Source organism: Mustela lutreola, chromosome 2 (assembly GCF_030435805.1).
Source record: "Mustela lutreola isolate mMusLut2 chromosome 2, mMusLut2.pri, whole genome shotgun sequence".
Lineage (NCBI taxonomy): Eukaryota > Metazoa > Chordata > Mammalia > Carnivora > Mustelidae > Mustela > Mustela lutreola.
Window position 1 is genome coordinate 66,204,230 of NC_081291.1, and position 24,517 is coordinate 66,228,746.

Consider the following 24,517-nt stretch of genomic DNA (forward strand, 5'->3'; position numbering starts at 1 on the left):
GGAGCCTGCTTCCCCCCGCATCACCCCGCCGCCAGCCTCTCTGCCTACTTGTGATCTCTGTCAAATAAATAAATAAAAATCTTTTTAAAAAGGGGGGGCAGAGAAGAATTCCTTGTTCTTCTGAATTTCTGGCCACTAGGTGTTCATTCATTTCACATTCATTTCACATTTCCTTCCACTGACCTGTATTTTTTTTTTTTTAAAGATTTTATTTATTTATTTGACAGAGAGAGGTCACAAGTAGGCAGAGAGGCAGGCAGAGAGAGAGGAGGAAACAGGCTCCCCGCTGAGCAGAGAGCCCGATGCGGGACTCGATCCCAGGACCCTGAGATCATGACCTGAGCCGAAGGCAGCGGCTTAACCCACTGAGCCACTCAGGTGCCCTTTTGAAGATTTATTTACTTGAGAGACTGCATGAGAGGGGAGAGGGTCAGAGGGAGAAGCAGACTCCCTGCTGAGCAGGGAGCCCGATGCAGGACTCTTTCCTGGGACTCCAGAATCATGGCCTGAGCTGAGGGCAGTCGCTTGACCAACTGAGCCATCCTGGCGCCCCTCCACTGACCTGTATTAACCACGAATGCTATCAATAAACTTCTCTTCAAGCAGTAGTTCTCAACCTTGAATGCACACTGGAATAACCCAGGGACCTTTAAAAAATATTGGTGCCTGGGTTCTACCCCCTAGAATTTCTGATTTAACTACTCCGGATTTGGGCATCGGGATTTTTTTTTAAACATCCCCAGGTGATTATAGTGAGTATCTAAGGTTAAAAACCACTATTTTTTTTTTAAACCACTATCTTAATGACAATAATCACCAACAATTGATGCAATAAATGTCATAAAAGACATTTCTCTCCTTTTTTGGCAGAGAACTTAACCTAAGGAAAAGGAGGCTAGAAAGACAATATGTGATTCATGACTGAACAGTGGATCAAAAGAAGCTGTAAAGATCACAACTGCAACAATGAGGCAAATCTGAGTATGAACTGTATGTTATTGTACAAATTTTCAAAAGTACATATACATACACACTTTTTGGTATGATACTCCTGTCATATATACAAATATCCTCATTCTTAGATGACACAATATCCTGAGCAATCCTGAACACCATGGACCGTGAAGTCTGCTTAAGATTCCTTCTCTCCCTCTGCCCCTCCCGCTCTCTTTAAAAAAAAAAAAAAAAAGTTTTTTTCAATTTTTCTGCCGTTAAAAATGTTTTTGCTATACTCTCAACTTTTCTACATATCTAAAATTTTTCAAAATATGAATGAATGAAATGAATAGCTCCTAAGAGCTCTCCGGTTCTCTTTTACATAGCATTTAGTTTTACTTTTTCAACCTGTTTAAGAAATTTCTCACTATCTGAGCAAACAAAGGAATTAAAGTCAGGAAGGAAATACAAAAAAAAGTGCAGAAATTCTCAAAAATTAAGGTTTGCCTCCTATATTTTTAATACCCAAGTCCCATGGTATACAGACATCCAGTCCCGTATTCTCATCCCACCCAAAAAATATGCCTACAGATGAAAATTTGTTATTTCCTGCTGGAGCCATGTGTCCTCGTGACCACCCACTCCCAACATAGTCTTCGTTGAAAGCACTGAAGGTTGGAGGAATGTTGGGATCAGCCTTGAATTTACAATGTTTTCTGTCAGCATCACCTGAAGAAAAACACACAAAATGGGTAAATTATCATCAGTGGACAAATATCCCTTAAGATTCTCTAAGCAAGGCAAGCTGTTTCAGGCTGGCTACTACCTCTCTGAGCAGCTAGTATTTAGTGATTGCATACATGTCTCAAGTTCCTGGGATAGTTCAGATACCTCATCTGAATTTAGCAAGGACTAGTCTAGGAAAGAACGCTTTTCATATGGGGTAGCTATCTCATATACTTCTGTTCCTAGTCTCTGAAATTAAAGGCAAATAATCCCCCAGGTAGTATTTAAGTGAAATAATGACCAAATAGCTGAACTACATAAAAAGCTTACCTACTAAATAAATTCTTGCTTTAAAAAAAAAACAAAACCCTCACGTATTGTATTTTGTGCGACTATATTTGACAACTTTGTATGTACTGAAATAATGGATATATATATAGACACAAAACTATTTGTTCTGGGCAGAGAACATCCCCCCTAAAGGAGGGGGAGAATGTCTCTGGTATCTTGCTTTGCTGCCTCTTAAGCCATGACAAAACAAACATTTAGGTTATGAGCTCAATCCAGAAATTACTGAAACAAAATATCTGTGTACCACATGGGAGAGAAAAAAAAAATCTCTTTTATTTATATTTTCCCACCTTAGAGGAGTTTGCCACACTAATCAGCAAACCCTAATACTGTATTTTCCACTGTCATTAGGCCAGATCTTGTTAAATTACAAAAATAACAGAGATAAATGGAACATATTCAGACTAATACTCAATAACGTTTAAAATGGAGACCCATGAAGTTACCAATTCCAGTGTTATCTCATTTGGCCAGAAAAATTTTAAATGATCAGACCCCAAAACTCAGAATAGATTATTGGATACTGAGTTTTTCAGAACTACTTCATAAAGAAAAAAACAAAAAAAGAATTATTAGTAAGCTTCTCTTGCATCTCATGGCCACTGGAATCACTTCCTTACATGTCTGGTTGTCTTTGCCTGGTGCTTACCACCCTTGAAAATTCATCTGTGGGAATTTCCAAAGGCCTAGGATAAAGATGCCTTCCTTGAGATGGATGTAAATTTGTTTCTATCAGGTTACCTGGAGGAACTGCCAGTGGAGAACTGTGTTAAACCAAGATCAGGGCTTCCTTGCTTGATCTACACAGGATCCATGACTCCCAGCTGTTAAGTCTGCATGATAGCCAGCCTGTGGCCTCCACTTTTCTGGAACAAGCTTTTTATTTTCCTTTCGACCCTTTTCTGCTCAGTGCCAAGATAACCTTCTATATGGTCCCCTACAGTGAGCAGGCAGGTTAATTCAGCTTCCCCTGTCCTCCCCCAGGGCTCAGTCCTCTGGAGGTTCCAGGCTAATATGGGGAGGGTCCTGTAAAACAATCTACTCTGGGTGAGCCCTAAGTCTCCCTTTCAGTCTCCCTCACCCTACAAAGGTGGAATCAAAAGCAATGTATGTTGCTATGGTTTACCAAGACTGCCCTTATCTCTCTGGATTCTGGCTTTCCCCCAGATAGTGGCTTGGCAACTCACCACGATCATGCTAACTTTTTTTTTTTTAAGTGATTTTTTCCCCCCTACATATCTCTTATTGTTTTTAGCAGACACTCAGTCTGCTAATAACATTTCTTGTTTTTAGCAGAGAGTCAGTCTGAGTAATCTAGTCTATCATTACTGAAAACAGAAGTCTCTTTAGATTAATATCCAGTAAATCATAAGTATACTGCTTCCTGTTTTCAAATAATATTATTTTACCTCCTCAAATTACACATTACAAAGTGAAATGTGGTACTTTTCTTATATGCCTTTCTAAAGAGCAGGATAAAATTAGTAAAGCCAAAATCCCTTACATCTTGGGAAAAGTTCTGCATTTAAAGGAGATTCACTGGCTTGAAACTATATCAAATGAGTTTCCCTTGATATACATTTATAATCAACTCTCAACTACTATGATAAAGTTTCCAACTACATCAGTCTCCTACTAGCAGCAAGCAAAGCCCAAGGCTCCTGCTATTCTGCTGGTGGTTTGACCCTAGGAAGGCACATACCCATTTAAACATCAGCATTTTAATATACATAAACAGAGTGTGTACTTAAAGCAAGGAGAAATAATGTGTGGGCCTTACAACAAATTAAAAGGCAAATAAAATATGAATAAAACAACTATGACAAAAGGTAATACCCTAACACATAGAGAACTCCCTAAATCAATTCAAAAAAAACAATATCCCAACTGAAAATGGTAAAAATAACTCACAAAGAAAGAATAATTCACAAAATATTAATCTTAAACTGGTATCCAATAAATGGAAATAAAATCACCTATTAAATTGGTAATGTTCATTATGAGTGGAAGACAGGACAAGTAGTTAACAGTGGATAGTATAAACTAGAATAATCTACACAGAAACCAATTTAACATTAAATATCAAGGTCTGGTCATCTTAACTACAGGAATCCACCAAGACATTAAAAAAAAAATTTTTTTTTAAAGCCATGAGCAGACTTACATGCCCACCTACCTCTTAAATCTCATTTCATATGTTCTCCCTTGCCCCAGCTACTCTGGCCTTTTAGTTCCCTAAAGGAACAAAATCTTCACACTGGGGCCTTCAAAGATGCACCTGTGCTTTTCTTTCTGTCTGGAATGCACCTGTCCACAATCCATGGGCCATTCCACTCCACTGTCTAGGTAACAGCATCTACCTCCAAGCCACTTTCTTGGAGAAACCTTGCTAATCAAAATCAGGTTCTCCTACATCAGTGCTCATCACATTCTTTACTGTTCCTTGTTTATACTAACCCAACCTACAATCACTTGTCCTTCAGAACAGTTATTACCAACAATAATTACACATTCATGATTATTTGATAGGCCAGTTCATTCCCCAACATTAACTCAAAGTGCCAAGAATGAGAGACCATATGCCCTGATCCCAAGGCTCAGCACAGTGCCAGACATGTGGCACTTTAAAAGTATTTGTGGAGATAATGCACGAATAGTGCTAGTTGTAGCAATACTGACAGAGCCTCCAACTCATATGTCAAGATACTGATCCTCTCAGCCCCTTAGAAAGCTGGGAAGGGTCTGGAGCTCACTGGAGACCAGGTAGTGCTTCATACAAACATCATCATTTTCTAAATGTGTTGTAATGTGAAAAAGGTTGAATCAATAATCCTCCTTGTTCTGGTACTTCCTCCTTGTTGGAAGTACCTTTCATTAATGCGTTTACTTCTAACCACCTACCCATTATCTTGCTTTTGGATATATGTTCAAGAACCCATCGAGGCACCCGCTTTGACTGGTCATAAGACAAGGCATGATTAGTGTAATGCCTAGTCTCTGTTCCAGTTAAAGGGACTCCATATTGTTCCAAGAGAGCCTTTTCTGCAGAACCTAAAAATGCAAAGGGGGGGGGGAATAACAAATAATTAGTAATTCTTAGTAGGAACAATAAGTTATAAGGGTGAGGGGTGAGACTTACACAGGACTGATTCAAAGGTCTAATCAACCAGATCTCATTTTGCAATTATTTCCAACGCAGAGAAAAGAGACAGTAGGCTTTGCCTATAATCAGTCCTATAGTTTTAACAAGATAAACTGAAGCTATCTCACTAACTTTTAAAGATTTTATTTATTTATTTGACAGACAGAGATCACAAGTAGGCAGAGAGGCAGGCAGAGAGAGAGGAGGAAGCAGGCTCCCTGCTGAGCAGAGAGCTTGACGCGTGGCTGGACCCCAGGACCCTGGGACCATGACTTGAGCCAAAGGCAGAGGCTTTAGCCCAGTGAACCACCCAGGCGCCCCTTCACTAACTTTTAAATAAGGACCTGATCTTACTGGTCTTTCACATCAAATGTCCAAATCTCTGCCCCTGTATACAAAAGCAGCAAAGGAAAAACAAGTCATTAGTAGCCACTGATATGATTTAATGGGGGAAAGCCTACTTCCTCATTACACCATAAGAGTTAGCATGGGGACAAAAACAGCCTTTTATAAACGTCTTAAAAGACTATCATCCATTGTTCTGGAACTGAAGCAGAGATGTGCACTGCAGCCAGATGGTGGTAAAACTTGTCTTATTTCTCCTACTGAGAGAAACTAAGCACACATTTAACAAGGACTCTGTTTCAAAATAACCCTCTCTTGATGCCTTCTCCAGGTCTTGGACCTACCAGAACAGCTCTCTTGATAAAATGCCAAGTACCACAAGGAGCAAGTTAAATCAGGTCAGGGAAAGTGTAAAAAATGAGCATGAGATCACTTTCACTGTTAAATATGAGGTACCCCTGGTAGCTTGAGGACTTCTACCTTTCGAAGAAGGGCTTGAAGGTGTGAAAATTAATAAAGGGAAACCTCAGGAAAGTGGACTCTGTTGCTAGAAGGGGAGGCTGGAAGGGGGAGCCATTCAACTCCATCTCAATTACAGGAAAACTGTCAATTACTGACCCTGACAGAAGAACTGTCAAGAGGAAAGAACCGTCAACTACAGGCCCCCAACAGGGAAAGCCTGACAGTGCAACCTCTACAAGAAGTTGACTGCCTATGCAACTCAGCCAATGAGAAATTCATCTCCCTGAACCGTGGCTTTTCTCCAATGGACCTTCCAAAACAACCCTCCCAAGTTCCTCCGTCTTCTCCGTAAAGTTCCTCTCCATTGGCTGCTGGACTTGCCTAGGGTTTTGCCATGGCTTGCCTGTTCTGGATTACTAATTCACTACTCTTCCGAAAGAAGCCCACTTTTCTGCTGATAAGATAGCCTGACAGATTTCTTCTTAGCGTTAATGCGGGCACCCTTCGTTTGAACGAAGACAAAACGAGGACAATTAACTAATCTGCTAAAACCAGGTGTTAATGTATTCACTCTTCCACGCTTACTGTCAACTAAGCACCAGGTGCTGGACTGTATATACATACGGTGGAGAACAAAACATAGTCCGAGCTGTTACGGAGCTAACGACCTAAAGGAGGTCACAGACATTAAAACGTACCTGTGGTAAGTTGCTTCGGGGGTAGAAGAGAAAATGATGATGAAGTATGCGAAAGAGGAAGGCGAGGCCTCCGGTGGAGCGGGGAGGCCGGATGGGAAGACTAGAAAGGCTGAAAACCCGAGACCCCCGGCTCGGGGCCCGCAAAGGGAAAAAAGCGCGGACAGAGGATTACGATTCATGCCGAAGGCAGGAATCCTGCCCAAAACCCGGGCCAGGGAAGAGGCCTACGGACTTACCGTCGGGCTCCCTCGCTGCCAACGCTGCCTCAGCGCCCTGACTCCGGAACAACTGCATGACCGTGAACCCGCCTCCCGCGGCGCCCACCACACCTCCCGCCACGAAGACACTCAAAAAGCGCCCAGAGCCTCTGAGGCGGGAAGCAAAACTTTCGGCAGCCATCTTATCCAGCGCACCTTACCTTTTGCAGTCGCGCGTGCGCACACCAGCTCTGACGCCTGAAAGCGAATCGCAACCGAGACACGCATGCGCAACCTGGAGTCGCCTGGCACCAAGCCTCTGTGGAGCCACAGGATGTGCAGAGCGCAGGCGCACACCCACCCCGCTGAGGGCCTCGGGAGCCCCCTGGTGACAAATCTGGAGGCACAGGTGAATCTCTAACAGCCTTCCCCCGCACCCTCCCCTGCACCCTTCCCCGCACTTTCCCCGCAGCGACCGGCCCACGGTCGCTCCATCCCTGGTCCCCTTGATCCGGTGGTGGGTGAGAGGCATAACGTCTTGAGGGCGCAGTTGTGTGTACCTTTAGTGCCTCTGGATAGGTGAATAAGCCATTTGCACATGGTTAGAGTAAGACCTCAGAGCCGCCATTCCAACTCAGGTCTGAGCCCAAAACGTATGCCATATTAGACGTCTTCATGACACCTGGCTTTGAAGTCGCAGTCTAGAAGTCCTAACTTCTAATTGCTTTGTACCTCCTTAGGAGTGTCTTGACAAGACAATACTCCATGGTGGCTTAGGACCCTCAATCAGAGTGCAGAGGTTTAGATGGCCGCTCACCCACCTTCCTCTTTGGGTGTGTTACTTCACTTTTCAGGGCTTCTTTCTCCTCTTTTTTTAAATTGAGAATAATGGTAACGGTATCATATATGAAAAGTATACAATAAATATTATTTATACATTTATATAAATAATGTTACTATGATGAAGATGATTAGACCATAGGTTTCTTGTGAGGATTAAAGGTTACAACGTAAAGCATTTAGGGAAGGATCTGGCGCCATGTCATTAAGTGCTCTGTAGTGTTAGCGATTTTTCCTTCGTCGTATTTTATCTTGATGGAATATAAATTTCGGACTGCTGAATGCCTGCTGACAGAGTAAAGGTATGTTTTAGGCACTCCCACCCAATGGATTTTGTTCCTTTTGCAGCACCCAGGTGGGCTTTAACAAGAGGGTTTTCTAACAGCCGGAAGTGTCAGTGTTGTTTTGATTGCTTCATGGGTCCACACCCCTACCCAGGAATACCTATTATAAAATCATTCTGTATAATCCCCTGTACCTCTGACCCTAACTGGTGGAACTAGGTCAACTGGAATCTTTCCAGGGACTGTGGATCTGGAAGTCTCTCTAGGTGGCAACGCTGTGACATAGAAAACTCAGCACTATCTGTAGCTTTGTTTCCTGCTAAGTGGACAAAGGACCAGACGCATCTTGCACAGAGCAACAGTGGAGGAAGCTGAGACTTAAGTGAAGGGCTATTGCTGCAATGTTGTGATCCCAGCTGCCAAGGCTCCTGAAGCCCCTCCACAGCTTGCCTTTACTCAAAGTTTGGTTGCCCCAGGATCTTTCCAGTAAAACCCCCTTTTTGTTTAATGGTTTCTGTCATTTGCAACCAAGAGTCCCTATAAATACAACCAGACAACACTGGTACATCTGTAAGTTTCAATTTACAGAATTTACTAATACATTCATCACTTTAGATTTATTTCTCAAGGCCCTCCTAAATGCCGTGTGCTGTGTTAAACACCAGAATGAGATAAGTGGTAGGTGACTTTTCCTCATCCAGACCCATACTTGGACACAACAGTAAACCCCACACTTGGCCCCAAGATGTCAAGAACTGCAAGGGCTGCCTGACTTAGGGCAGGGTACCTCCCTCCCCAGTGAAGGAATTGAACCAGTAGTTTCTAAACTGTAATTGGCGGGGGTAGGCGTCCATAGTGTTCCACAGGGGCACGTGAGATTTAAGGGCAGGGATGGGAGGGCAGACTTAATGGCCCCTGAACCCTCTTCTACTTGCTCACTTGAGCAAGCCTGTTTTTCTAAAATCAGTTTCTTTCTTTGATGAACCAATTCCTTTGCTGAGGGAAAAGTGTGACCATAATGACTTCTCTGGTCCAACCTTCCAGCATTTCTAGTTCTGAGATCCTCTTTTAATGTTAGCCTTCCTTTCCTTCTCTGCACTTATCATTAGGGGCACTCACTAACAAAAGGTGAACAGTCTAAATCTGAGAGAGCAAAATGGGCCATAAGCTGTGACCACTGGTTCCTAAATAAAGGGTCCCTTAGTCAAAAATCGTTCTCTAAGAGTTCCAAACAGGTTTGTTTAATTTTCATATTAAAGCATGAAGAAAAAGGCATTAACCGTACCAGAAGGATCCAAAGCTGGTATTTCTCCACTTGGCAGATAAAAGTCACAGGCCAAAAAAATCTGTTACTGCAGGAAGCAGTGACATCTGGGGCTTTCTGGTTTTGTTAGGCAGTAGAGACTCATTATTTCATTAACAGGGAACCATGTTTTCACCTAGTGAGGTTAAGTCAAGAATTCCTAAACATGAGACGGGGCTTTGTTGATTCAGATCTGGGGTGGTGCCCCATAAACTATTATTTTTTTATGGATGACCCTGATACTCAGCCATGCTTAGAAATGACAGAGCCTGTATTCTGCAGTAGTCCTGAATAAAACTTATTTTCCAGGATTCTCTACTCCACTTACAAAAATACTACTCAGGGGGCGCCTGGGTGGCTCAAGGGGGTTAAGCCTCTGCCTTCGGCTCAGGTCATGATCTCAGGGTCCTGGGATCATGCCCTTCGTAGCTCTCTGCTCAGCAGGGAGCCTGTTTCCCCCACCCCCACTGCCTGTCTGTCTGCCTACTTGTGATCTCTGTCTCTGTGTCAAATAAATAAATAAAATCTTTAAAAAAAAATATTACTCAGGGTTGTCTGCAAAGTATAGGACTGGGGGTCGGGGAGGGAGGTGCAAAAATCTTGGAGATTTGGAAAATATACCCCTACCCTGCAGGAACTTACCCCAAGTTCCAGGACAGTCCATTTAGGAGAAACCCCATATTTCTAACTAGGTCCTGAGCTTCTGAAGGGAAGAAATAAAGGCCTGTGCTGAGCTCCAGTACCACAGAACCATGGTGGACTAGGCACTCAACCATTAACAACTCATGTGTACAAAGCAGGAACTCACAGGGGTGTTTGAGAGTTCAGCCCTGTAAGTGAGAGAGCACCACTGTATTGATTTCTAATTCCCATGAAAAGAAACTTCAATCCCCCACCATGTGATTAAGAGAGACACAGGGTAGTTTTATTATTATTTTATTTTCATATACAAAAAGATAAAACTTGAAATAGCTCTAGATTTTTCCTCCTATTCTGTTGGGGTGTGGCTGCTTCTTCACACAGGGGGAAAAAAAACTACATTCACATCGGTTTCTTTGAGGACCCAGTGCAGAGTTCAGGCAGCAAAACCCCAACTTAGCAGATCTAATTTCAAACTTGACACTCATTTCTAAAATTACCACAGTAAAAAGGAACAAAGATCCACTGCAAATGAATGAACTATGATACAATGTTCTTTCCAAAATGTCTTCATTTTGCAACTGTAATTACATGGATGTCTGCTTTAGGCCATTTTAGATGTGTGCATGTATATAATATATATAAGTGTGTGTGTGTGTGTGTGTGTGTGAGATAAATCAGTACACTTCAAATCCAGACAGGGTAACAGCAACACGCTTAACTCTGTGTGTGTGTGCGTGTGTGTGTGTGTGTGTGTGTGTGTATTTTTAACATGATACTTTAGTATAACTTTTGTTAATTCAGTAGTACAAGCTATTTCTGTTCTACAAAATTTTTATTTTATAGCTACAAGGGTGAAAAGCGACCTATTACATTTACATCTCACATATCCTGGTATACAAACAGTACTTACTGAATTTGAGCCAAAAACCAGAAGTCTTTATTTTTAGCACTTGAAGAGCTTCCTCACTTCTACAGCCTTAAGTCATAATACTAGTCACATTTCCAGAGTTTGTAATTACTCATTGCTTTAAACCGCATGAAACAGGTGAATCCAAACTTTTAATTACAATTGTTATATACAAGTTAGATAACACAGCTCAGTAAGACTTCACTATCCATCCTAAACCCGACACACACATTCTCCACTAAGTTAGACAAGCCTTAGGGGTTTCCTTCTTTTCCTTAAACGTAATGTACAAATTTAGAAGTAGCTGGTAAAACTGATACATAAAGATGGCAAATGAGAGGTGACATTTTCTGTTGGTTCCAAAATTGGTCCTGCAAATTTTGTATTCTGCTGTGTTCTTTAACTGTGTGTCTGTTACATGGAGAAGCTCTTCACAAGAATTGACATCAAACTCAATGTGTAAGTTAAATTTACAGTACTGTAAAGTTACTCAGATTTAAGGACAAATGTGGGAAAATATTAACAGGTGAAAAATTCGGCCTTTTGACGCTACCATTAAGATCATGTCAAATTCATAAGCAGATTCTTTTGTACAGTTGAAAAATGGCATTGTGTGGATTTGTGGCATGGAACTGAAATCTACAAGTATGCTTCTATTCTGCGGTAACCCTCACCCTCAGTTCGTAAGTACCACTCAATTTTCTTTGCATTTTTACAGAATTCTAGAAAAAAGTGGGGGGGGGGGGGGGAAGCTGCTGGCATTTTAACAATCCCTCCAACTCACAGGAGGTCTTAATACTTCCAGATGAGGTCTCCTAAGAATCTCTATATGATCACTGGCTCTCAGACAGCCTTTGACAGTGACTTGGACACTTTCCAAATCAAAACCCCAGTGTTGCCTAATATTTCCTACTCTCATCTCTGTCGTTGCTGGTAACATTTGAATGAGCGCATTTTTCCCTTAATGGAGAAATTATTTGGCTAAACATACACTTAGCTTGTGGCAGTGCTCTGAGAAAACCCCACTTGGGCTAAAGCACTTGTAGGGACTGCAGTCAACAGTCCACTGATCAGGGCAGAGATCAAACACTTTAAGGGCTGACCAGAACCCACTGGGAACACACTGACCTTAGCATCCCATGGTCAGCAGGACAGCCCAGGCAGGCAGCCTATGCTCATACGGCTGAGTTACCACTTTCAATCTTGGTCTGCCATCTATGCCCCAGAGACAAAAATTCAGATGTGGTGACTGCTGGTTAATTAAACTTTTTGAATTGGTAAAAAAGGCTCTTTAAAAATATATATATATATTTATTTAAAATACATCAAAATGACAAATAGCCATATCCCACAAGGCCTAATTTCACAGCGACATATGCTACAGACATCTTCCCAAAATGCACAGTGGTGAATGGTGGGTTTTTTTAATCCTGCCATTTAAAGGAATGTTCTACATTTGAGTTTTAATGACTGGAAATGTATTACAAAGAGCTCGTCTTTGGAACTAATTTGTGGCAAGACCAGCCAATTGAATCACTTTACCTATTCAGACACGTGAATACTGAAAATGGCAGAATTCAAAGAGGAGCCCAGGAAGCACCGTTCAGATGACACTCTAGACCCATCCCACCACAGTGCAATGAAGAGCTTGCCAGAAGCCCCTTTTTCAGTCCTTGGGAAGAGTTTAACTTTAAAACAAGTGCGTGCCCATACTCGGCAGGGTTCCTACGTGTGTATGTTACAAGCCTGCAGTATCGAGAGGACCCAGATGGTGACACGGTTCAACATGAGGTCTGAGGTAACTGGTTCTTCAAATACCTGGAGCACAGAACTGCATCCAGAAATTACAGCTGGGAGAAAGGAAAAAGGTGGGGTTTCGGGCTAAAAGACCAGTAGAAAAGACCAGTAGAAAAAAAGCTTACAGCAGTTGCTTTTGAGGGGAGGCAGGTGACAAAAACAAAGGCACAACAGAATTACATTCCAAGACACGTGGCTGGAGAGCAGAGAAACGTTCTTACACAGGGAGCAGGGAAACGTTCTTACACAGGGAGCAGGGAAACTCACTAGACTTACACGGGTTAGATCCTGGACTGCTACTAGACCTGCTGAAACTAAATTTACTCAAAGTATAAAAGGGGTAAAGTGTAAAACTTCACTATGAACCAGACTGAATAAAAAGCACATCTGGCTTAAAACGACACATCAGGGATTCTCCTGACAAAACCATCCCAACCAGTGTACTTCTGGGTGCAGCAGCCTGGGTCAGGGGACAGGTCTTCAGCTGGGCCTTAGGACTGACAATGACGATACAGAGAATGAGCTTCATTATTCACCTTCCCTGTATCCCCACCCAAAAGGCTCACCCAAATAACCATCCACTCTCTACCCCAAAATAAAAAGGCTAACATGAAGACCGCCTCCCATCCCCTGGCGGCCATGCTGACCTTTGCAGGAAGAGCAGGAAGGGCTATGTGATGGCTGGAAGATGCTCTCTGGTATGGGGCTCTGAGTTTTCTCAGAGGGCTCCCAGTTGTGACTCGCTACCTGAAAGCAGGGAGCTGCCCCCAAGCACTCTCACGTCCAAGAGGCCCTGACCAGAGCAGACACAAAGTGCCTGACAGCTCGCCATTTCACCTGATCACTGTGTCCACACACCCTCTCCTTTTCTGAATAATACATCAACCAGAAATTCTGTCCTGAAAACTGGAAAATTTGGTCCTAGATAATTCAGTTTTGTGGATTCCTCAAATCACCAATCTCTCAGTTCAAATGTTTATATAGCCTGAATCTTACTCATCCCAACCCGCCCCAATCCACACTCCCGCATAGTTTCTGTTTCTCAAAACACCCTCACACAACTACATCCTATGGCAGGAACTCACAAACTCATTTCTAACCTCAGAATCCTTTGTTCAGAAGAAATCTCAGGAGGAAGCACAAATGTAAAACACACCACAGGCTCTTCCTGCCGCTCCGCAGCCCCTTGCCTCCCAATCTGCAGGGAGCGGAGCTGGAGCATCACTGTCCCACCCAGCCGCAAGTGGAGTTCTGGCCAAAGGAGACCCATAAGGGCCTGCAATCTGCCAGTGTATCACGAGAATCCATATGAGCACTAGGTAAAAGCTCCACACCACTCACACTCCAGTGTACACTGATCCTGAAAGGTAAAGCTCCTTACTCTGATTACAAAATCATTCTCATTCAAACTCACTAGACTTTATAAAAATAATCTGTGGTATAAAACAATCTCCACACTGTGCAGAAGAATCTGTCAGGTGATAAAACTAAATATATATGTAGAGCTATAGATTTTTTTAAAGTAAAATTTCAAGTGTCATATCTCTATTATAGAACCTATTCTTTTATTTACAATGCTACCTAACAACATTCCAATGCAAACGTGATTGGGAAAAACAGACAATGATCCCATGCCCAATCAACAGCAGAAATTCCCAGGACTCAAGACAGAACATATCCATTTGTTAAAACAAAACAAAAAAATAAAAATAAAAATAAAACCCATCCTCATCTGCCTAAAAAGCATTAGCTAATAATGGGTCATACTTTTCATAACTGTGAGCTCAAAAATGTAAACTTTGCAAATAAATGTAACACTTTCCCACAGATGCCCAGAGAGCCCATGTTTGAATAATCCATTGCATACACGCGTATGCCCGAGGGTATACTTCTCTGGAGTCCTGTGGTGGGTGTGCAGTGGCTCTCAGAATTGCATAGGCCCCGGACAGTCCAAAGATCCTCCCAGATAGGAACGGCAGCACAGGGCCCATCACCACACACTGGCATTTAGAGACTACGCATTTTAATTCATGAGGAAAAACCACTTGTATGATCTCTACAAGCTGCCATAGGAGCAAATAAAGGATCACTGGTTTTGGCACTACAGGGATACGTGGAGTACCACAATCAAAAAGTCCGGCTTCTTTCACACCCGGAAGATAAAGTCACAAAAATTTAAAAGCTTGGTAAAACTTAAACAGTCATAAATCATTTAAATTCAAAATCTTGTCCAAACCAAAGTTTACAATGGACCCCAAATGAGTATAAAATAGAAATATTCAAAATATCCCTCTAGATAATTTGGACTTTTATTTGATGAGTTTATGGGTCTCTTGGACCCACTGTTCTTAAAATGTAGCTGAGTCAACTGAATTAATTTCCAAGGGGGGGCATTTTAAACTTCAATTTCTTTTTGCTACAAAACTAAATCATTACTTTAAAAAACTTGTCCAAGCCTTCTAAAGGTTTGGCATACATTCATAGGTGGACTGCTGGTTACAAATCAACTACCAGGAATCTTACTTAAATAACTATGCATATAACCCTGAATTCATGAAATCTAGACTGAGAAGATAAACAGTTCATCAACTGAATTACTGGGCCTGTTTCTTTACCTAAAACATTAATGTGAACACCTAGAAGCTACTGATTAATTTATTAGTTCAGCTTTTATAAATACCCATTAACTAAAGAATTCATGGCACCCAAATGAGGAGAAATAACTACCTTGTCCTCTTTCCCTTGTGGCTGCTCACCCTAGATGGGAGGTAGGGAGAGCAGATGAGCCAACTCACTGCACTTCTTAGAAAGCTGTGGTCTAGCGAGCCCCTGAAATATGAACCAGGCCTGGCCATATCGCCAAAGATAAACCCAACAGGCTACTGAAATAGCTGGGACTGACAATCAATCTGAGTTAGCTACAAAAAAATGCTCTCTAATTCAGATACCCATCTAGTGAGCCAAGTTCTGAGGAATGACACTTGGCTGTTCGACTTCTAGTACCAATTCCAAACAATGACACACATTTGCTTACCATATTGCTAAAAACCATCAAACCCTCGTATTACCGGTATGTGCTGGGAACTTTACATGGCACCCTAAAAAAGGGCAAAATTCCACTTGCAAGAGGGCCACCCAGTCCTCCCACTCCAGATGGAATAGCTGCCTCCCTACCCTCATGGCTTAGAGCATCGGTGCCATATGACAAGCTTTCTGAGCCACACACACATAGGTGCTGGGGTTGCCACCAAAGCAACACCACACACACAGTTCAAGCACTCAGTGCAGAGTGTCAGGGTAGCAGGAAGCAAGAAGGTGGCAACCGGAGAGAAAGGTGACAGACCAGAAAGGTGCTGGGTCACCTGCTTTGCTTTCTAAAGCATGACATGACAAGCCATGACAAGAAGACTGGCCTGGCCCCTAGGGTCAATGAAGAACTAGCTCGGTGGCCTGGAGGAGAAATTCTGAACTGGGCTGAGAACAAGTGAGTGGGGGGCTCAAGCCACTTGAAGATGTTCAAAGCTAAACACGATCTCTCTTGTTCTGCACATATGCCCAAGTCCAGAGAGGAGGAATTCTGAATCAGGAGCAGCTGGCACACATGGGGAACCCCACCCCAGGCAGCCCTGATCCCCCTGGGCACCTACACCTAGAGAGCCATGTTGAACAATGAAGGACAAGCTGGGCCATGTTCAACAGTGAAGGCCAACGATGAGCCAATGATACTCAACCACTTCCCTTCACAGCCAGGTCTCCCTTCCTCCTAAGAACACTCCACCTACAGCCCTCACCCTGAGTAACTCACTCAAAGGACTCCTGGGAGGGACCAACAATCCCAGGAGAAAACCTGGCTGATGCAAGTCCCTAAGGACCATGTCCAGGGCCTCCGCTGGCCCATCAAGAGTTCCTTACAGGACAGTGTGACACAGTACCACTCATTTCCTCCTTCTGTTGCTCATTTCTGTCTTTCTCTGGCTTGGGATGTCTTTCCAGTGATCATGGACGTTTTCAAACAGAACACATTCTCTCCCAAAGCCCAGCCCACAGCCAGATGCCTGTGTGGATGGAAGAACACCAGAAAGAAAGGAGCAAGGATCCTGACTTGACTACCCTCTCACCCTAGGTGGGGCAGCATCCCCCACAGGCAGGCAAAATGATGTGTCAGATTCCTACAAGTCTTCCACAAGAGCTTGTGGGGGTGGGAGTGGGGGTGAGGAGTAGTTCTCTGAGCTCTCCAGAAGCAGACAATACATGAAATTTTTGTGGAAAAGAGCACAGACAGAGGCCCTATAACCCAAAAAAGCCTAAACCAGTGCTCTAAATGGTTCACTCCCCAAAGAATACATGACAGCACAGAGACACTTTACCTGAGGGAAAAGACCCACCCAGGCTCCCAGGGGCATGCCCTAGAAAAAGATTACCCACCTTTTTCTGCCATCAACAGCAGTGATGGGTGCACTTTACACCACAGCATAAGGGAAAGGCAGCCTGAAGCCCAAAGAACTCGTGCTCCCAGACTCCCCTTTCCCCAGCCACACCACATAGGAACCACCTCCAGACATTCTGGTGCCCAGGCCCCAAAGCCACCACGGCAGCTGAGCACAGGGTTGGCAAAGAGGGAGCTCACCCAGATAAAAGGCATGTAGGCCAACGGGAAGGCCTGCCCTGTTGGTACTGATAGCTGACCAGCAAGGCCCACACCAAGGCCACAGCTCAACCCTCCACAGCCAGGCCAAACACGTCAAGCCAAAATTGTTACAACAATCAAGCCAAAAGAAAAATAACCCAGAGGAAATCTAAAACCAAATGGAGAGGCAGGGGTTTAGTGTTCCACACTGGGTAGGATGAGGGATCTGGTCATTCCTATGGTGAATCAGCTACATCTGTTAGTGGTTTATTTGTCGCTGAGGGTAAAAAGCAGAGACCAGAGAAGTAGAGATGCACTGCCTGAGGTGAAAGCTAAAGAAATTAGATATGGCACTTTTCAATAAATATTTTAAAGCTTCTTAAAGAAATAAGTGGAAAAGAAAAGCAACTGCTGTAAGGCCTGTTTTGCTGTTAAAAATTATTCCGAGGGAAGAAAAATACCACAGCACAAAATAGTTTAAAAAAAAAGAAGACAACACAGCTTACGAAACAAACAAACAACACACACACACACACACACACACACACACACACACACAAACAAACCTGTCCCTGTAACCACCCTGACCAGCTCAGAGCTTGACCCATGAAGCAAAAACACAGCACCCTGTGCCCAAACACAGAGAAAAAGGGACACAGCCAAGTGGCAGGTCCGATGCACATGGCATGCCAAGTGGGGAGTGTGTGCGCTCAGACTGTGACTCCAGGGCACTCGCCACTCCGGACACACCACTCTATCACAGACTGTCCCAAGTCACGGTGTGGACTCACAGAGACACTACTGGCCTCCTCCACGACTGCTGCTGCTCAAAGAAAATCACCTCAAGCACACCTAAGGGCCACAGTCTAACCGAGTTCAAGTGGGGTTACCTGTCATTCTGAACACCGACCAAACACGCTGAGGGAAAGATCTGAACCTCCATTCAAGTCAAGAGGAGGCACCCCTCTCCCCTGCTCACCCAGGTCAACCTCTCCCCATTGCTCACCAACTCACCTACCCTCAAAATGAAAGAGATCCAGTTTTTAAATAAAAGTCTCAAGAAACCAGAGGGAAACACCTTCACAAACAAGAGTGATGAATGCCCAGATGGCCCAGACAGCCAATCTACAGTTGATGACAATTATTTACAAGGGGGCGTTATCAAACAAAAATGGTAGCACTCCCTAGAAGATTCACACTTTTTTTCTTTTTCTCTATTTCTTTTAAACTTTGTCATAAAAGCCAACTTACATTAAAATATACTTACTACAAGACAACACAACTAATAAAATATATAATAAAACTTACACAAGTAGAAAATTCTGAGGTATTTCTGGTTTGAGGTGGTCTGTGGTCGTGAAGTTTTAATTCTTTTACTTTTCAAAATTTAAACCTCGGAAGCCACATCGCAAAGCATGTGTGTATATGTGGATGTGTGTTTCGTTTTTAAAAAAATTTGCATGTTTCATAAATTAAAAAAATTCAAATGTTGAAACAGCAGCATAAGAACATTCACTGACTAGAGCAAGGTTATGGCATAAAAGAGAAACAGTTTTTAGAATATGCACCTCTTTGAGGGGTCTGGAGAAAGCCGTGTGCACGAGACACGTGAAGGGACAGCAGTGTCACCACACAAGGCAGAGCCAGCGCCGCAGGATGCTCTGATCTCCCAGGCAGGCCGCAGCGGCCCCGCCCAGGGAGCCCTCTTGCTCTGGCTGTGTAGGGCGCCCGGTGGGCATTTCCCTGACCTGTGCCAGGAAGAAGCAAAGTGTTTGAACTCTTTCCTCCGTTACAGATATTTACAGCACTGTCTTATGAAAAACACAGTCACTAAAACATGATGATTTCTACCCTTGCCTAACCTTAAAATGAGGGCAGAGAAAACATTCTGTCCAATGCCCAAGCCCAAGTCAGCGGGAAAAAACTGGTCAGGGCCAAAAGATAGTCAGAGCCACACCTGCCTTCAGACTTTCTCCAAACCCCTTCTCGCATTAATGCTCGGCCTCCACATGGTCCTTCCCCTCGATTCTTGGTTACCTGAGAAGTAGCCTCCTAACAAAGGATGTTGCTCCGAACGTGCCCGAGTCCAGTGTAGCTCTGTTCCAAACCCCATCCTCAGCTCTGTCCTCTCCTTCCAACTCTGGTCCAAACCATCCTCGTTGTCATCCCCGTTTTTCCTCGGTCAGGACAACACCCGTTAATCCGTGAAAGACACATCTGCTGTTTCTTAAACTCACTGTCTAGAAAGGGAGAAAAACAATAAGGGCGAGGGTGGGGGGGCGAGGGCAGGGGGAAATTCCTCCTCTGAGGAAGGTGTGTTCTTAAAGTAACAGTCTTCAAAGGTTTCTCTAGGTAGAGTTTGCAGCATTGAGTTTCCTAAGACAGGAGATGGGTTTCTTTGTGTCACAGATTCTTAGACAACAAACAAAGAGAAAGCGGGAAAAATGAACCCCATGGGACAGGAGGTGGCTGAGGCTCTTCAGCATGGCGCTGATTCCGCATTCACAGCTCAGCACCTCAACGCCTGCTGACGCGTCCGCTGTTTGCGATACAGTAGAGCAGTGTGCTGGTAAAAACTGATCCAATCCAAAAAATAATATTAATAATAATAATTATAATAATTATAATAATAATAAAAAGTCAAGGTAAAATAGCAGCTGCATTTCATGTGTTTGTTGGTGTTACGGGATTTCCAAAACAAAACACAACTTTTTTTCCTTTCCTCTTCAGATCCACTCGTGTCCTGGGCTTATTAGATGCTCGACTCCTTAGGGGGCAGGTCCACATTGGTGACGGAGGTCACCAGGGAGACAAGACAGTCCGAGGTAGTGCCATTAACCGACCTCCGGATCAGGGACACCCGCTCCTCCACGCAGCCCGCAGACAGGCGAGCCTCTGCGTCGTGGTCCCAGCACTCCTCGATGGTCACGCAGAGCTGGGCCAGGCCCTGCACATTGGTGCAGAGAGGGAAACGGGAAAAGACAGCATGGTCAGTGGCCCTCAGCAGACAAGCATGGGGGACAGGTGAACTTGAGGATGTACCTGAGGATCAGGCAGAGCCCACTGGTCCCAACCCCAGCAGCCCGTCAGCTAGCAGAGGCCTAGGGGACCTTGCAGGAATCAGGACACCTTCCCTCCCAGCAGTTACCATCCTGAGCCTGCTGGCCTCCCTCCACAGCCTCAGCACAGGAAGGGGACAGGGCAGGTAATGCAGGCCACTCCGGGGGCAGACTCAGCTGCTTGCCTTGGGGCAGTGACATTCGAACATCTTACGTGAATCTCAGATCATGCAGGGGCCCACTGTGCACAGCTTCAGTTACAGTGGCGACCACAGGAGTGCTTCACCCCACCCATCCCACTCCCCACAACCCCCAGGGCCCCTCCCAAGAATCTGGGGCACATGGCCTGACAACCTCCACTGGCACACACACAGTGGAGCCAGGAATGGCCAATGCCCATATCCAAGGCATCTCTGGCCTACTCAGCACCAGACCACACCGAGATCTCTCTGCACCTTGCGCTCCTCATCAGGGAACTGGCCTGGCCCTGGAAGACTGAGAAGTCTGAGGCAGAAGGGACAGACTCTGGCCCAGCCTGTATGTCCCCGTGTCTCAGTTTTCTCCACCAGCAGCCCCAGATTCCAGAGAGCAGCACTGCAACTGAACTTGGCCCCTGATGGCATGTATGGGAGACTGCCAGCCTCCAGTGGCCCCAAGGCTGTCCTGTATCTGAAAGAACCGGGAGGTGTACGGCAGGGAGAGCCTCAATGGAGCTGAAGGCAACTGGTAAACAGTTTACATGCAGAGGTCTTTTGTATAATATCCCCACACTGGAGAGGACAAGATGCCACGCGGCTTGGTCCTTTGCCCAGAAAGAAAAGGAAGGCAGAGTACAGATAATATTTCATAAGAGGTAACCCATACTAAGCATTTATGTGATAGCTGTCCTGCCAAGTAATTTATAATTACCAGTTAAATGTATTACTACCCTGAGGAGACAAAGGCTCAGAGAAATACAGCAATCTGCCAGAAGCCACACAGCTATCGATGGGAAGATCCAGGACTCAAACCCAGACGTGTCAGGCCCAGGGCCAGTGGGCTCTCATCCACAAATGGTCTACAGAGAGGCCACATGGGCCCTGAAGGAACAGACCGACAGGCCCCATCACTCCAGGCCCAACTGCAGAGCCACCTCCCTGCCGAGCCAGAACCTCCCCAGACACACTCCTGATGGAAGGGAGACAATGCACTAAGTGGCCTCTGACCCACAGGAGAAGAGGAAACAGTCCTGCTGCCTGAGGCATCCTCGTCCTCCGTCCCACCTAGATGGGCCTCCCTCTCACCTGCCCTACACGGTCCCCTGCCACCCAGGCCGCTCACCGGGTGCTTCAACCAGTGATCCTTAATGGCAGGCCGCATCTTCTTGTGCACGACAACCTCTTGCAGCTCCTCCAGGGACGGGTGCTGGCCGATCTCTTCCTCGAAGGGCAGCATGTACTCATCCACAGGGCCTGGGGGGGAACAGAGAGCCCAGCAGGGTCATCCCAAGGGCTCGTGGCCCCTGAGCCCACAGCCCGGAAACTCGGGGCTGCCGCCTCACTCACCATCCGCAGCCTTGCAGCGGGACACAAGCTCCCACAGCACCAGCCCCATGGCGTACATGTCAATACGCAGGAAGGCATCTCTCTGGAAGTTGATGGCTCCCTCCAGCACCTCAGGGGCCATGTACCGCCGCGTGCCCACCTACACAAGGACAGGGCAGGGGGCCCATCATAACCACAGCACATGAGAGCCCCGCCCAAGCCCACTAGACGGGGCTAGGACGACAGCACTTAGAGGACACCGCTGGGGACGACAGCCCTTGCCTCACCACACTCGTGGGGAGCTCACGAGAGGTCACGGTACACGTACAACACCCCAAGGAGAACTGAAAAACACCACACACTCAACACGACAGGACTCTCACACGGAACTGCTACCTACTTCCTCGAAACACGAGCACTGCAAGGGGCTACCCACTTGGTGTGCATTTTCCTGAGACTAAGATCAAAAACAGAGGGGCTGAAAAATACTTAAAAATATTGACAACAATTGTTCTAAGAGGATTTCTTCAGGCTTCACTTTTAGGTACGTTTTCTAGGTTTCTGGTTTGGATTCTTAGTCGAGTTCCTTCTATATTATATTGCTTTACAATTCTGCTGAAAAGGAAAAGAGAGACTGAGGCTGCAAGGATGAGTACCGACCCCACTGGGAAAGCTGGGTCTGACTGACTGACCTTCAGGGCTGTGCTACCCTCCAGGGCTGGCCTGCCCCACAGGGAAGACGAGTGTTGCTTTTGGAGTTCCCGGACAGCTCTGAGCTCACAGCAACCCTTGCCCCTGTGTCTTGCCAGTTGGGCCCCAGAAGGGCAGTGTCCACCCCTGTGCCAGCCCCCCTCCTGCACCCCTGAGGCTCATTACCTGCCCATGAGTGTCCCCTGGAGGTTTTCCTGGCTCAAACCGAACAGCCAGACCAAAGTCAGCCAGCACGGCTGTGAGGTCACTCTTGAGCAATACATTCTTGCTTTTGAAGTCCCTGAGGAGACAAGTGGACTGAGATGAAGAGGAATACTATGCTTCCTGCTCCTGGCTTCCCACCTTGACCCTGAGATACTGGAGCCTGTGCCTTCCAGCCCCCAGAGACTCAGACCAGGCCATCGCACCCTATCTGGGAGCAGGGCCTACACCAGGGTGGGGTTCTATGAGTCTGCACAGGTGGGCTGCTTTGGGACACCCTTCCACCCCTCACCCCCCTCAATGTCAGAATCGCTCAATACATTTCTGCCACAGCTGTCAAAGCAACACTGATCACAATGGCTGGGCAGACCCCATTCCAGTCCCCATAGTATCAAAGGCTAGCATCTGCGTTCTCGGAGGGGCCAAGGTCAGGCCTACTGGCCTGGATGAAGGCTTCTGGGGAAAAATGTCCACAAGCTGGGATGGGAGTGACACGAAGAATGAACCTGCCCGGGTTTCTGCACAAGCCCGAGGGGCTCGCGTCAGGGTAGAGCTGGGCACTGGCAGTGCGCGTTCAGCTCCACCTTGTGCTAACAGGGGTGCGTGCGCTCCTTGGTCTCCCCAGTGCCTGTGTCAGTCTTGTTGTAAGGAATGAAGCTCAGGGAGCAGTAAGTGTACATGCTCAGGACCACCCAGCTCACTTACTGAGCACTACCATTAGGTCAAACCATATGGAAGAGTCAACATTCAACTACTTTTGACCTACAAAAATCACAATTTCACACTGTAAGCCTTAAATGTCATTGATATTATTACCATGAGGGGCCCCTGAGCTTTGAGTCCTGGAACTCAAGATTCTTTTCCCTCCCTCATAGGCACAGAGCTACCCTACACCAAGTCTGATGGCCAACCTCTCAGCTTCTCTGCACTACCGTCCTTGCTCTGTACGATGGAGCTGAGAAACACCCTCATCTCACAGACAACGAGTGTCTGTGAGATACTAAGACGAACCTGGCCTTGTGTTTCTGAGCGTTCAGAGGAGTGCCAGCACTGAGTGAGGACTGTGATGAACAGTCACTACGGCGGTCCTCAAGGGGTAGCCCCAGGACCCCAAAGAGTCCCTGACACTGTTTCAGGGGAACTGCAAGACCAGAATTCTTTTCATTCATAATCCATTCTTTGTCTTTGTAGATTCATTCTCAGGAAAAGAGTGTTCCAGCGGCTATATACATGGGATATCATCACTCTGAGTTAACAGAACGTGAGTACTCTGACATAGCAAATATCCATAGACATAACGCATGTACACAGAAGCTTTCTTTAAGACTGTAAAGAGATCCTGGGGCCCCTGGGTGGCTCAGTGGGTTAAGCATATGACTTGACTTCCGCTCAGGTCATGATCTCAGGGTGATGACATGTGACCACGCTGGGCATGGAACCTACTTCAGATTCTCTCTCTCAATCTCTCCCCCTACGCCCTTCCCCCCACCACCAAGCACGGGTGTGAACTCTCTCTCTCTCTCTCAGGAAAAAAAAAAAAAAAGGAATGTAAACAGATCCTAACCAAAAAGTTGGAGAACTGCTGAACCAACCCTCCAACTGAAGTAATGGGAGTCAGCACTTCCTCATGTGGCCACCAGAGGGCATGAGAAAACCAGCTTTCGAGGAAAGGGCCGAAAGCAGAGGAAAGGGCCAGATGGCCCCCCAACACAGAGCAGTTAAGCATCTTTATGAAATGGAAAAGCCCCCTGCCTCCACCCCAGGCC

General features: G+C 45.5%; 2 protein-coding genes and 1 long non-coding RNA gene across 7 annotated transcripts in view; 1 reads left to right on the plus strand and 2 right to left on the minus strand.

The window, feature by feature from the left end:
• The window catches only part of EXOG (exo/endonuclease G), a 30,736-nt gene extending 23,566 nt beyond the window's left edge, over positions 1-7,170 (minus strand). The window contains exons 1-3 of one of the 2 annotated variants that reach the window (XM_059162060.1): positions 7,079-7,170; positions 4,915-5,064; positions 1,526-1,665 (exon numbers count right to left, since the gene is read on the minus strand). In XM_059162060.1, the coding sequence (XP_059018043.1) occupies positions 1,526-1,665; positions 4,915-5,064; positions 7,079-7,145 (357 nt within the window). In that variant the 5' untranslated portion in view covers positions 7,146-7,170. The other variant, XM_059162059.1, reaches the window with a different exon arrangement.
• A 4,094-nt stretch (positions 7,171-11,264) lies between these two features.
• Positions 11,265-24,013, plus strand: LOC131824362 (uncharacterized). The gene is made up of 2 exons (XR_009350843.1): positions 11,265-11,516; positions 23,943-24,013. It is a non-coding gene; the product is annotated as an uncharacterized LOC131824362 (long non-coding RNA).
• ACVR2B (activin A receptor type 2B) overlaps positions 16,732-24,517 on the minus strand; it is a 35,125-nt gene continuing 27,339 nt past the window's right edge. For 3 of the 4 annotated variants that reach the window (XM_059162062.1, XM_059162064.1, XM_059162061.1), the window contains 4 exons: positions 22,716-22,830; positions 21,861-21,999; positions 21,637-21,767; positions 16,732-20,204 (listed from right to left, as the gene is read on the minus strand). In XM_059162062.1, the coding sequence (XP_059018045.1) occupies positions 20,010-20,204; positions 21,637-21,767; positions 21,861-21,999; positions 22,716-22,830 (580 nt within the window). In that variant the 3' untranslated portion in view covers positions 16,732-20,009. The remainder of the gene's footprint in view (positions 20,205-21,636; positions 21,768-21,860; positions 22,000-22,715; positions 22,831-24,517) is intronic. The other variant, XM_059162063.1, reaches the window with a different exon arrangement.